The sequence below is a fragment of the Schistocerca americana genome, chromosome 2 (genome assembly GCF_021461395.2).
Source record: "Schistocerca americana isolate TAMUIC-IGC-003095 chromosome 2, iqSchAmer2.1, whole genome shotgun sequence".
NCBI classification, from domain to species: domain Eukaryota; kingdom Metazoa; phylum Arthropoda; class Insecta; order Orthoptera; family Acrididae; genus Schistocerca; species Schistocerca americana.
Genome location: NC_060120.1, coordinates 256,858,469 through 256,872,296, shown reverse-complemented (window position 1 = coordinate 256,872,296; position 13,828 = coordinate 256,858,469). Strand labels below are relative to the sequence as shown.

At 38.3% G+C, this 13,828-nt stretch overlaps 1 protein-coding gene across 1 annotated transcript in view; it reads right to left on the bottom strand.

The window, feature by feature from the left end:
* Nucleotides 1-13,828, bottom strand: part of LOC124595722 (ryanodine receptor) — a 690,379-nt gene that overhangs the window by 412,967 nt on the left and 263,584 nt on the right. The window contains exons 23-24 of the mRNA XM_047134588.1: nucleotides 3,559-3,632; nucleotides 3,390-3,469 (exon numbers count right to left, since the gene is read on the bottom strand). Coding sequence (XP_046990544.1) covers nucleotides 3,390-3,469; nucleotides 3,559-3,632 — 154 coding nt within the window. The remainder of the gene's footprint in view (nucleotides 1-3,389; nucleotides 3,470-3,558; nucleotides 3,633-13,828) is intronic.

The window sequence follows — 13,828 nt, the reverse complement described above, 5'->3', positions numbered from 1 at the left end:
GTGACGAAACTTGGGTCTGTCAAGTCACTCTATACTATATGTGTGTCTACTGCTGACAAAGGCCTTAATGGCCGAAAGGTATAATTGTGTGAATCTTTTTGTTGCGCCTATCGCGACTCAGCATCTCCGCTATATGGTGAGTAGCAACCTTCCTTCTCTGGTATTGTTACACTCTATAACACTATTATTCAATCAGTTTTCTAATTTATAAAAATTTTTTTGCCTTTAAACTTTATCACAACATAACTGTGATATGCAAAGACTATTTGCAAAGTGTGATATATGTGATGTTAGAGTGCTTTCCTAATATACATTTGTAACTTATGTAAAGAAATATGTGAAGTGTATAATTAACTAAATAATATTGTGTCATAGATTAATGAAATGAAAATGTTCATGTATGTAATTTTATGTATTTGTACAAGTTGTCATTTGTATAAAATGGCACACGCTCGGGGACAATGTGTAGGATATGCGTTATGTAAAAGATGGAGGGCTTTGTACTGTATGGAAGTTACTGTGGGAAGCGTAAAAGGTGGCTTGGGTTTTTGCCGTGCTATGTATAGAGTGAATGGGAATGAGAAGATACTGTCTGCAGGCAGCAGTGAAAGAGGCAACACTCAGATGGAGTAGGTGATGCCTTGCCTGGAAACTGTTGCACAATAGCCTCAGATGGTGACAGCTGAATTATTACGGTTTTGGTACAAGATGTTGGGCAATGTTATGAACCTCAAAATGATATCAAGAAGAATTAACTAGTCCATACTCCAAGAAACTAGTACGCTGTACCATGGGTAGTGTAGCAACCATTATTTTCCGCCACACCCAATGCCTACAGCCAACAGGTTACGAACTGTATAATTACAGCTGTAGAAGCGTAAATCATTAATTCAAAATTAACCTTTTTTTTTTAAATTATTGTATTAAATGTAAAATTTGGTTCATCATGTTATTTTATTCCTAATCATTCACCTATACAGGGTCGTTTCTTGGTGTCTGATTATTTTGTATAAACCTGTTAGAAAAACATTTGAAGTGCTTTACTCAGTGTCTGCAAGCACTAATTTTGATCTTTAAATAAATGTTTGAAAATAATTGTCATTAACTAACTTTTGAAGTGCAGGCAAAAGTACTGTGTGATTTATGTAGTAGAAGTGCTGAATTAAAATTTTGAGTACTGAAGTAGTTGATGATATAATATTCTTACTCTCTTAGTGGTAATAGGTAAAGTGAAAGTGAGTTAATAATCTTTGAGTAAAGTAAAGTTAAAACTCTTTCAGTTATAAATGAAATTTAATAAAGTACAAAGAGATACAAAAAGAAAATTCCTTATGAGGCTCAGTAACACTGAAGTAGGGTAACATGAAAATACTGATGACAATACAGAATGGCCATTTGTTAAGAGAAAGATAAAACAAAGTTCCTTAGTAAACTTAAATGTTTGTATTATGCTATTAGAATATTTAAGAGTTTAATTTGTTGGTTACACAAAATTGCAAACATAGAAGTCCCCCCCCCCCCCCCCCCTGGCCAATTTATTTTGCACATAGTGACAATTAAAAATTTGTGGCATTTCTAGATCAAAACTATTTATGTATGTGTATGTAGTGTAGCTGAAAGATTCCTGTGTCTTTCTCAGAACCATATCCCTTAAAGTTATATATTATTTGTGAAGTTATGTTAGGGAACAGCAGGAAAGTAAGACAAATTTACTTATTCTGCTTTTCTGAAACTTAACCATTTCTTTGTTGACATAGGCTGGTGAACGTAAATCAAATAGACAAACCACTTAATGAACTTGGAGCAGAAAGGTACTAGATTCAGTAATATTCCATTTTTACTGCCTTTCTTTCTAACAGCTAGAAAACTCTTACGAAAAGAACTACTAGTCTGACTTCCATCTCCATTAGTCATACATCGTGGTCAAATACCGTAAAAGGAGTAACATTATATGACAGTTGTGGAAAGTAGGCATGTTTATGATGTGTATAATATACACCTTATTCCCGGTATAATAGTGTTATATGTATGGTTTTTCCCGAGACTGAACTATGGCATTCTGTTGACATATGTTGTTAAGACTCCACAGTCAAAACAAGTCAGTGGAGTAGAGGCACTCATGATCCCCAAAGAAACAAAAATTCAAATAACATCAGCAACACAAAAAAATCATATGCACTGTATCCAGTGATAGACAGGGCATTTGGCTTGCTGAGTTCCTTTTCAGAGGTGAAACCATCAATGTGGTGCAGTACTATGAAACACTGAAAAAACTTTGGCACACAATTAAAATGGCATCGAATGCTCAGCCAAGGCTCTGTGTTCTGCAGGACAACACACCTCCCCATTCTGCTGGCATCACTCAAAACCTTATTCAACATCTCCATAGAAAAATAGTTTAAAAAAATGCTCTTTCTTGTAAAAATAAATTTTGTTTTTTAAAAAAAATGTTTTTATGAGTTTTTTTTTACAAAATGGTACTTACTTTCTGGACATGCCTCATACAAATAATACTAACAATGCCTCATACTAATAATACTAACACCAGAAACACATATGCACAAAATCTACATAAGTTTCAGCACACTATTCCACATTACAAGAATGGACATTGATTCTCAGTCATCCTGTATGGCAGCTGTAATGTTATTCCAAAAAAAGCAACTTCCCCCACTAACAGTGGTGCTCGATTTTCAGCTTACAAATTGACTGAACAATTATATTTCAATGGAACATCATTGGAGGTAGAAAATGAAAATTATTTGTAACTGCAGGAAACTTTTCTATTGAAGATGAAAAATATCTAGTAAGGTGAACTGCCATGGTGAACAGTCCACTGACAAAATGATCTGGTCATTCACTCAAAGAATAGATCATAGATCAGAAAAAGGTACGAAGAATCATACTCTTAAAAAATTCCTATCAGCATTTTCTTACTAATCTTCTCTTTCATTCTTTTAAGGGCAGGGTAAGTTGGCATAAAATTTTTGTCATTATGTTGCATTCACTATCAATTAATAACAACACAACTTGCACATTAAGTTTAGACACAAAAATATACAAAATCTGGAGCACAGCAAATAAGAAATTTTGAATATTGTAAACGATAACATTGATTATTGTAAGTTGATAAGGGTATGCAGGGGAAAGTATGGAAGAACACTGCAAAACATAGGTCTGATTTTTCACAAATGGACAGCACTTCTGTCTCACAGCACATGCCTTCAGTATCAGTTCGGTGCAACCTGGCACTATCATGTTATCTGTAATTAGTCATCAGTTGGAATGTTGAAATATTATGTCATGCATATTTCAGAACACAGCAGAAAAATACCACATATCACATTTCTAGTCTTTGAGACAGAAGAAACCATTTTGGAAAAACTTACCTTCATTTGCTTCTCCAGTTGGGGGCTCTAAATTGTATCCATATACAAGCAATGTGCGAACTGTTTCACTTGCAGTATCCCTGAAAATTTGGTATGTTTATTAGATCAACTAAATACATGATAATGTAATGGTAAATTATGATAAATATTCCAGTTTCAGATACTGCACCTATTTGCTTTCTTGATTGCTTCATCTACTTTTATGTAAGGCACCAAGTGAGGGCTTCTTCTCATATCAGGATCCTGTAATGAAAGTGAAAAGAATTATTTCCAATAAATTGTTATAATGATTACAAATATTTTACATTCACTAGTGATGCAGAGAGTAAACCTAAACAACAACTGGAAAATTAAGAAAGTTTCGCACAACATGAGGTATCTGGAATATATTCATAGTATAAAGCTGTTTGTTTAATGGCAATGTGGGAAGTGTCAACTTTGGGTATCAATTAAAAACATGTACATTATTCACGGTCTACTGGCATAACTTTGCTGATGCTATGTTTTCCCTCTGTTTTTCAAGTAGTTTCCGTGTTTAACTTATGACTGTCATTTCCAAATAGTGAAAATAAAATCAGTTTATTCAGTTATGGAGTATTAGTGAGTTACTACTGTGTATTTGATGGAAGAATCGTATAAGTTGGTGACTGGTGGAATATAAAAGAACACAGAAACATCAATCAACAAAGAAAGTCAAACAGTGACTGCATATCACTACAGGAAGATCTGAAAAAGCAGATTATTGAGATCCAAACTCAAATTGCAACACACGATCACAGTAAGTTATTTCCGCAAGCGGTGAGATGGACCAAAAATATTACAAACAATTCATCTGCTGAAACCAGCATAGTTTATAAACCACAAATGAAAGTCCAAATTCCTAAATTCCTATGGAGAGACCAGAGCTGTGGATTGCAAAGTTAGACTTTGTGTTCACGCAAAATGATGTTACTAGTGACCGTTCAAAATTTACCATGGCAGTTACAGCTTAGATGCCTGCGTAGTTACAATGGTATCGGACACTACATTAAAGCAGCTCTCACAACAGCAATATTCCCATTCAAGGGACACCTTCATCAGCCGAATGTGTAAATCAATGAACTACAGCACACAACAAACATTTCAGTTTCAACTTATCGGTGACAGAATACAGCTGAAATTCGAGTAGCACTTGAGAAACATCGTAGATAATGAAGCAATGTCTGACGCAAAACTATGTCAAATTTGGCTAACACAATTACCATTATCAGTAAAAATGTGTGGGAAAATATCATATAAATTCTTTACTATCATCAGCAGGCAAAGTTCATGCAGTGATGGGAAGGGTAAACACTTTGGCGGTGACGCAAGCAAGTAACGACATCAGCTCAGATAGGACTGCAGCTATTCGACATGACCCACAACTGAATAATAATGAACAACTCCAAAGTCTACACTGTCACATGGACACACTTCAGAAGCTGTTATTGACAAAGACTCAAGGGGGCTCATACCAGGCAAGAGAAAGAAGAAAGTAACTCACTCTACCAGCAGAACCAAATTGATAACCAAATAGCACAAGGGAAACAACATCACCCAAAGTGCTAATACCACACGCAGTTTGGTGATCAGACCACAAGGTCCATGCACATTTACAAAGGTCTTCAGCGGCCTGCAGTTGGTGCAGAGGACCACACGGTATCACAAAAAAGCTGAATAATAAATGAAGAGCTATCATTAGCCCACTGATGACATAACCAAAATTTGAGCAAGACACTTTGCTTGAAAGTTGTTCAGTTATCAGTGACAAGTCAACCATGGCCTCAAGTGCAGCAAATCAAGTATTTTTGTTTACCATATCAAGCCATTTGTAGGTGATGAACAGGCAAGTAAATCATTGCTAGATTATCAATTCAGGTTCAGATGTAAGTACTCTGCCACACAGACAGAGTAAAACTGCACCAGCTAATGCATCTCTCCACCTTACCACAGGCAACAACTTGCCCAATCCAACATATGGTGAACATGTACTAACAGTTAGCATGGGTTTCAGCATAAAGTTCAAAATGGAGGTTCATGCTGGCAAATGTTACTGACCCAATATTGGGAGTAGATTTCAGTCACCACCAAGTATTGTAAATAAATCTCTGTATGGCTCTGATCAAGATGGGTAGTGAGGTGGTTACAAGTGAAATAGGTAAAAGTGCTGCAACACAATCACCTCACCCCATAGTTCTTTCGTACCAGAGACCAAACAGGAAGTTATTGGTCGCTTATGTAAAGTACTATCTACCACAGTGAACAATATTAAGATAACATCCAGCCAATCAGTCTCTTAATAGTCACAGAGATTGGCACTAGACCATTCTTCCATGGTAAAAGCAGAATTCAAGGCACTGTTACAACCTGGTATTATATGCAAATCTGATAGCCTGTGGGCATCACCTTTACATCTGGTGAAGAAGAAGATGAAAGACACATGTATGGTATACACTGCTGATATACATTTATGGCTGTTGATAGGTACACCCACTGGGATGAGATGGTGCCAGTCAGTGTTATGTTAATGGAAACAACAGCAAGAAGCTTTTTAATTATGTGAATTTCTTGTTTTCGCTGTCCATTTCATGTAGAGGGAGACCAAGAGATGAATACACTAAGCAGATTCAGAAGGACGTAAGTTGCAGTAAGTACTGGGAGATGAAGAAGCTTGCACAGGATAGAATAGCATGGAGAGCTGCATCAAACCAGTCTCAGGACTGAAGATCACAACAACAACAAAGATAAAGGGTGCCAATTTGAGTTGACACTGTTCTTCAAACTGACCGAGTTGTGTGGTTTCCAGCAACACCATGTGACCAGCTACCATCCCATAAGCAACAGGGCGGTACAGTGCTGGCATAAGATGTTAAAAGCCATGTTTATGTGCCATGAGAACAGCTGCCACTGGTCCTATTGGGCCTCCGCATATCTTTGGAACCAGACATTGGAGTGCTGATAGTGGAAATGGTTCATGGAGAGACATTATGCCTACTGTTGGAGGTTCCTTCCCCCTTCCCTCCTCCAACAGCTATCAGCTGATGCAGAGCTGCCATTTTTTCTGCAACAATAAAGATCCACATCTCTAAGTGATAACCTTCACAGCATCCTGCCATAACCAGAAAGTTTTCACACACAAAGACTTTAAAATGTGCTTGCATATGATGCTAAGGGCACATGGAGTGTTCCCAATGTTACTTCTGTACACTCTGGACCTTTTCAAGCACTCAAATGTAATGAACATATGGTGAAAATAATGAGCAACAGCTAACCACTAACAGTATCACTAGAACGGGTCAAGGCAGCATATTTGCTGACACCACATGGCCCTTCACACTCTCAGGAAACCAGGGACTCAACATCAAGGACTTTGAACCAACACAGTAGTTGGTCTGGTCACACAACCCCACTGTTGCCTTTACCTCAGCAAACAAGCGCTCAGAAAGCACCACCGACATCAGCAGTTTTGTGCTAGAGGTGGTCAATCATTCCGGGAGCCATGCTCTATCACAGGACGGGGAGAAGAGGGGGGGAGGGACTGCATGGGAAGCATAGATTTAAGATAACGACTAAAAGTGTATATACTGTTCTTTGGTCTACATTGCTGACATTGTGTTGTGCCTTTGTTTTTAAGCTGTTTCCTTGTTTGACTTACTGTTGACAAACTGTCATTTCTAAATTCCGAAAATAACATCAGTTTATTCGGTTATGGAGTATTCCTGTGTTATTAAGATGGAAGAATCCTATAGTTACATTTTATGGCAGCTTGCATTTACAGGTAAAAAATTTTATATTCATGCTAGTAGTCAGGCTTGGCACCACACAGGTCACATTAAATATCTATGGCCAGACAGCTTAACTGTCATAATGTACTTTGGGGGTCATGAATAAAATTCAGAGAACAATGTTACGTAATTGAATAACATCACTTTCGTATTACTTATGCGATGTAAGTAGCATACACCATCAAAGTTGTCTAGAGGCATTAATGTGTCTTCCATATGGAATTTGAAGTGATGTCTCATGGCAAAGATGGGAGCACATCATGTTGTATACGAATCATGGATGCGTGTATAGAAGGCTCTCTAAGATGGCACCAACAAAAGAACAAATAAAAAGAAAAGTAAACACATATATGTTCTTTTCTTACCTTTTTCTTTTATTGGCGCTATCTCAGTGAGCCTCCAATGCATACTAAATTGTTTACACACGCATACTCCCATGATTCACATACTTCATACAAGAAAAACAGAAAGTTCAAAGTTGAGTCATATGCATGTGTGTGTGGTGGTCTTCAGTCCTGAGACTGGTTTGATGCAGCTCTCCGTGCTACTTTATCCTGTGCAAGCTTCTTCATCTCCCAGTACCTACTGCAGCCGACATCCTTCTGAATCTGCTTAGTGTATTCATATCTTGGTCTCCCTCTACGATTTTTACCCTCCACGCTGCCCTGATGCAGGGCAAGATAAAAGATTGTACAACATAGATATGATTAAAAGATTTAAGGTTCCAGGAGAGTTTGCACCCTTTGAAAATTCGGTGGATTGACATACCAGCGGGCCGTGTTAAATTGTTTCTGTACTTCTATCTTAGTTTCCTTGGGACAATTTCTATCTTCTTTGACTATTCTATTGTCTTTTAGTACTACTATACCTTGTACTACCACTTCTTCCCAAATTAGAACTAAAAAAAAAGTAAGACTCCAACACCTGTACGTGTGGAGTCCAGCATTTATTCAGTAATAATTGTATTGGTACATTTATGAAGATAGCCATAGCTTAGTTAACAAACTTAACTATAAATTAACATTTCAAGGAAACTTTTGAAGAAGTATCACGCTCATGTAGCACATGAAAAGCCAAGAATAAGAACAATTTTAGCTCTATTATCACATGACATAACAGAAAGTGGACGGAGTTATAGCACCATGACACTCGTAGAGAAATGCTTTAACTCAGAAGGTCTTTGCACAAGCTAGGAATATAGAAAGCTAAATATTTTGGAATTTAGAATAAGAAGTTACTGGTTTTGTACATTTTTAACTTAAAGAAAAAAGAATAGAATGGTTGGGTTTTTATTTGAATTTTATTAGGGGAGGCTAATCATGGGTAGTGATACCAACTCTTTTAATTATGGGAGGCTAATTATGGGTAGTGATATCAACTCTGTCAAGTATAGACCAACGAGTAGACCTGATGATGACTTACGCGAATATACTTGTCTATTCAATTCTGAAGGTGGCCGGGGTAAAATACAGGGAGCGAAAGGCTATTTACAACTTGTATAGAAACCAGATGGCAGTTATAAGAGTCGAGGGTCATGAAAGGGAAGCAGCGGTTGGGAAGGGAGTGAGACAGTATTGTAGCCTATCCCCGATGTTATTCAATCTGTGTATTGAGCAAGCAGTAAAGGAAACAAAAGAAAAATTTGGAGTAAGTATTAAAATCCATGGAGAAGAAATAAAAACTTAGAGGTTCACCGATGACATTGTAATTTTGTCAGAGACAGCAAAGGACTTGGAAGAGCAGTTGAATGGAATGGACAGTGTCTTGAAAGGAGGATATAAGATGAACATCAACAAAAGCAAAACGAGGATAATGGAATGTAGTCAAGTTAACTCGGGTGATGCTGAGGGAATTAGAGCAGGAAATGAGACACTTAAAGTAGTAAAGGAGTTTTGCTATTTGGGGAGCAAAATAACTGATGATGGTCAAAGTAGAGAGGATATAAAATGTACACTGGCAATGGCGACAAAGCATTTCTGAAGAAGAGAAATTTGTTAACATCGAGTATAGATTTAAATGTCAGGAAGTCGTTTCTGAAAGTACTTGTATGGAGTGTAGCCAAGTGAAATATGGACGATAAATAGTTTGGACAAGAAGAGAATAGAAGCTTTCGAAATGTGGTGCAACAGAAGAATACTGAAGATTAGATGGGTAGATCACATAACTAATGAGGAGGTATTGAATAGAACTGGGGGGAAGCGGAGTTTGTGGCACAAATTGACTACAAGAAGGGATCAGTTGGTAGGACATGTTCTGAGACATCAAGGGATCACCAGTTTAGTATTGGAGGGCAGCATGGAGGGTAAAATTCGTAGAGGGAGATCAAGAGACGAATACACTAAGCAGATTCAGAAGGATGTAGGCTGCAGTAGGTACTAGGAGATGAAGAAGCTTGCACAGGATAGAGTAGCATGGAGAGCTGCATCAAACCAATCTCAGGACTGAAGACCACAACAAACAATTCAATTGTATTTCATAGGGTTTTAGGGTTTTGTTAGGACCAGTTCTCAGGGTGTCTGCAATGGTGAAGCCATGGCAAGTCTGTTCTGAAGAGAATGCCAAACAATTTCTCCCTCTTGTGACTTGTGAAGTACCTTAGCAAACCGGGTCCCTGGGGTGGGGGGTGGTAAGGGAATCCATCTGTGGGGTACTTGTCTTCTTTTCTTCTTTGATCCTAATGTACCAGCCTCTCTATTTCCTTTTCTTACTTCACCATAAGGAGTACCAAATCTATCTTCCCTCTGCCCATATGCAAAGTTCATGTCGTAGGATCTCTTCTTTTTACAGTGTATATAGTAAAATTTACAACCTATAACAGTAGGATTGCACTGGCATATCATGATAATAATAGGCTAACAGGACTTTCTTTTTAGAGTGGAGTGACACATGTTAGTCACACTACACATTGGAGGGGAGAGGAGTCCAAGGAGGAGATGGAAGGCACGACAAACTGATGGCATGTTAGCTGAATAAGACGCAAAATCTTACGAGTTAACTAGAGAACAAGAAGGTTTGATAACTAGTATTCAACAAGGAGAAGGTTGATGAAGAATAATAACAGGAGATGAAGTGCTAACGTTATCCTGCTGTATTCACAAGAAATACCTGGAACAGAATCTTTTGTATTGTCTGAATTTAGTAATTATAAGAAAGTCAAGGATAAGCTATATATATCAGTAAGTAGAAGCAAGATACATAAGCATGAGAAATATGTGTACATAGTGATGTTATATACACACATCAAAAAAAGTTTTGCATCAACTCGGTTCTGAGAGTTCTGGAACTTGTATAGAACATTGGAATAGAGATCAACATAAACATCATTTCCGCCCTTTTTATTTCTCATAAAAACCACATATTGTATGTTGTACCACCATACCGTGAGACATTCAGAGGTAGTGGTCCAGATTGCTGTACACACCGGTACCTCCAATACCCAGTAGCACATGCTCTTCCATTGATGCATGCCTGTATTTGCCGTAGCATACTGTCCACAAGTTCATCAAGGCACTGTTAGTCCAAATTGTGCCACTCCTCAATGGTGATTTGACGTAGATGCCTCAGAGTGGTTGATGGGTCATGTTGTCCATAAACAGCCCTTTTCAATCTATCCCAGACATGTTCGATAGGGTTCATGTCTAGAGAACATGCTGGCCACTCTAGTCAAGTGATGTTGTTATCCTGAAGGAGGTCGTTCACAAGATGTGCACAGTGGGTGTGCATCATGCAGCCTACTGCGCACAGTTTGAATCGTAACACAACGTCCTGTGGCAGCACGAAAAGCATTATTCAACACGGTGGCATTACTGTCGGGGTTCCTCCAAGCCATAATCCGTAGGTAGCAGTCATCCACTGCAGTAGTAGCCCTTGGGCGGCCTGAGCGACGCCTGTCATTGACCGTTCCTGTCTCTCTGTATCTCCTCCATGTCCGAACAACATCACTTTTGTTCACTCTAAGACGCCTGGACACTTACCTTGTTGAGAGCCCTTCCTGGCTCAAAGTAACAATGTGGGCTCAATTCAACTGCGGTATTGACCATCTAGGTGTGGTTCAACTACAGACAACACCTCCTTCCTGGTGGAATGACTGGAACTGATCAGCTGTCGGACCCCCTTCATCTAACAGGCACTGCTCATGCATAGTTGTTTACATCTTTGGGCAGGTTTAGTGATGTCTTTGAACAGTCGAATGGACAGTGTCTGTGATACAATATCCACCGTCAATGTCTATCTTCAGGAGTTCTGGGAACCGGGTTGATGCAAAACTTTGTTTGATGTGTGTATGTTATAAACAAGAGTAAGGGAAAAAAAAGAAATTAGAAGAGAAAAGATAGTAAAAGGGGCCTAGTAACTGTGGATAAGGTGTTGGAGAGGAAATGGGTATGTGGATCTGCAGGAGGAATGGCCTATACTTGGTCAGGTGAATCCATGCGACGAATGACCTGCAACATTTAATGTAGCTGGGAGAGAGGTATGGTTAGATAGACCCATAGAAGGAATGGTCAGGAGAACCCGTTGAGGGAATGACCGTACTTTTTTTTTTTTTTTTTTGACACAGTGACTGCCCTTAAAAGGAGTGTAAGTGCAGTGAATACAAAAGTATGAAGCTGTATAATGACTAGTGGTCATATTATGAAAGTTTTCTCCAAACTAGTTCTATAATTGAATAGACTTAACAGATAGTAGAGAAGAAAATGGCTGTAGCAGTAAAGTAATGAGGTTGTTTACAGTTGTATGGTAATTGGGAGAGAGGTCCCCACATCCTTCCTTTAAGTGGGGTAATATCAAGTGTTACATGCCAATTAGGCAAACTACATTTCACACTCCTTGTTTGGAACAAGGAAAGATGATTGTAACACAACGATATTAAGTAGAGGGTAAGTTGCGAAACGTATACTGTGTGCGGGTGTTTGTTTTCGTATGTGCAGACATTAAATGGGAGATGTGGAATTCCAGAAAATGGCTAGGTGTGATGACAAATAAACAGCCTCACCTGCAGTTGGTGGGGTGTTTTACGTTCTGGCATCGCAGCTTGACGGCGGCTAGACTGTCAAAGAACAACCACACTCTTCGAGAATGAAAGCAAAAAGACAATATGGTTTTGTGACAAATGAATTATGTTTTAATCTTGATTGCCATGTTGAGTATCTCACAAGTAAAGATGTGTTCTACTCAAATTCGTGAGTCACACTAATGATCTTTACGCCCATTCATGGAAATATGTGTTTATAAAAAAAGAGTAGTGGACATGCTTTTTCATGATATGAGTAGAAGTTTTCTTCTTTTGCTCCAATAACAGCTGCAGAACGTGAAGAAGTGAAACCTTTCCTTGGCTACACATGAGATTTCAGAGGCATTGGTTAGCAGGACCTCTACTTCAAGAGAATCAACAACAGCAACCAGATTAAAAGAAAAAGGTAAATATGTCAGATGTTCTGTCGGGTGACAGATCTCATGAAGTGTTCAGACTCAGCTTCAGCTAAAAGGAGCGAGCCAGCAGCTACAAAAACCCTAAACCAAGAAGAAAACCACTTCACCCCTCCAGCCAGAGTGGCCGGAGATAGCGATCATGTGTGCATGAGATGAACCTGTTCGTGTGAATGTGTTTGTGTTTTCCTTTCTTTTCTGAAAAAAAGCTTTGGCCAAAATTTACTTATGCAACAGTCCTTTTGTTGTGACTGTCTGCAACTCAGCAGTCATTTTTATGGTGAGCCACAATATATCCTTTTCATAATATAATGTACAAATTTTTACCTCACTTCCAAATTTTATTGGACCATGTTACTACATACACATCACAAAATAAAACTACAGTATAATCCAAATTATTTGGGAAAATGTGGGGGAGAAGATGCATGAATAATAAAAAACACAAATAATTTAGATATTTTCAAACATAAATTCTTTGTTCAAAAATTTATCCAAATTCTGTGCACAGATACTGTAAGCCTGTTTATTTCTTAAACTAGTCTGTGATGTTGGTCTGCTTCTGAGAGGAATTGATACTCCTTCAAATGGCATTTCAAATTTTTCTTGCGACAATAATGTCACTGTACTGAAAACTCCTCTGGGCCATATAATCTAGAAGAGTGTCAACATACTGCAACGCGCTACAATGACCGAGAAGGTCACTGTCTTCATCCCCACTTTCACTTTCACGATCCTCTTCTTTGTTTTGTTGTGAAGTAGCAATCACAATTACAGTGTCACTCATGTACTGTAAACTAGGTTATCATGCATTGATCTTCAGCCACTCATTGAAGTTTTCTTCATTAACATCTTCAAAACCATTTAAACCTGTTGCCAGATACATCATCTACTATTTATTCATCACTGAAACCTTGAAAATCACTTTCTTCTATATCTGGAAGAATTTTCCTCCATGAACGAACTAGTGTACATGGCTTGACTTACTGCCAGTCATCAGAAATCTTGTGTATAGCATCTAGAATTGCCTACTTCTTCCATAACACCACCAAATTAACCTCATCAACCAGCATTCTCAGTAGTCCAGCCTGATAGTGCTGTTTTACTGCTGCAGTAACAGCATGGTCCTTTGGCTATGTAATACCAGTCACATTAGGAGGTAAAAACTTGGTTACAATGAGGCCATCAACAGGTACAAGAATCATCTCA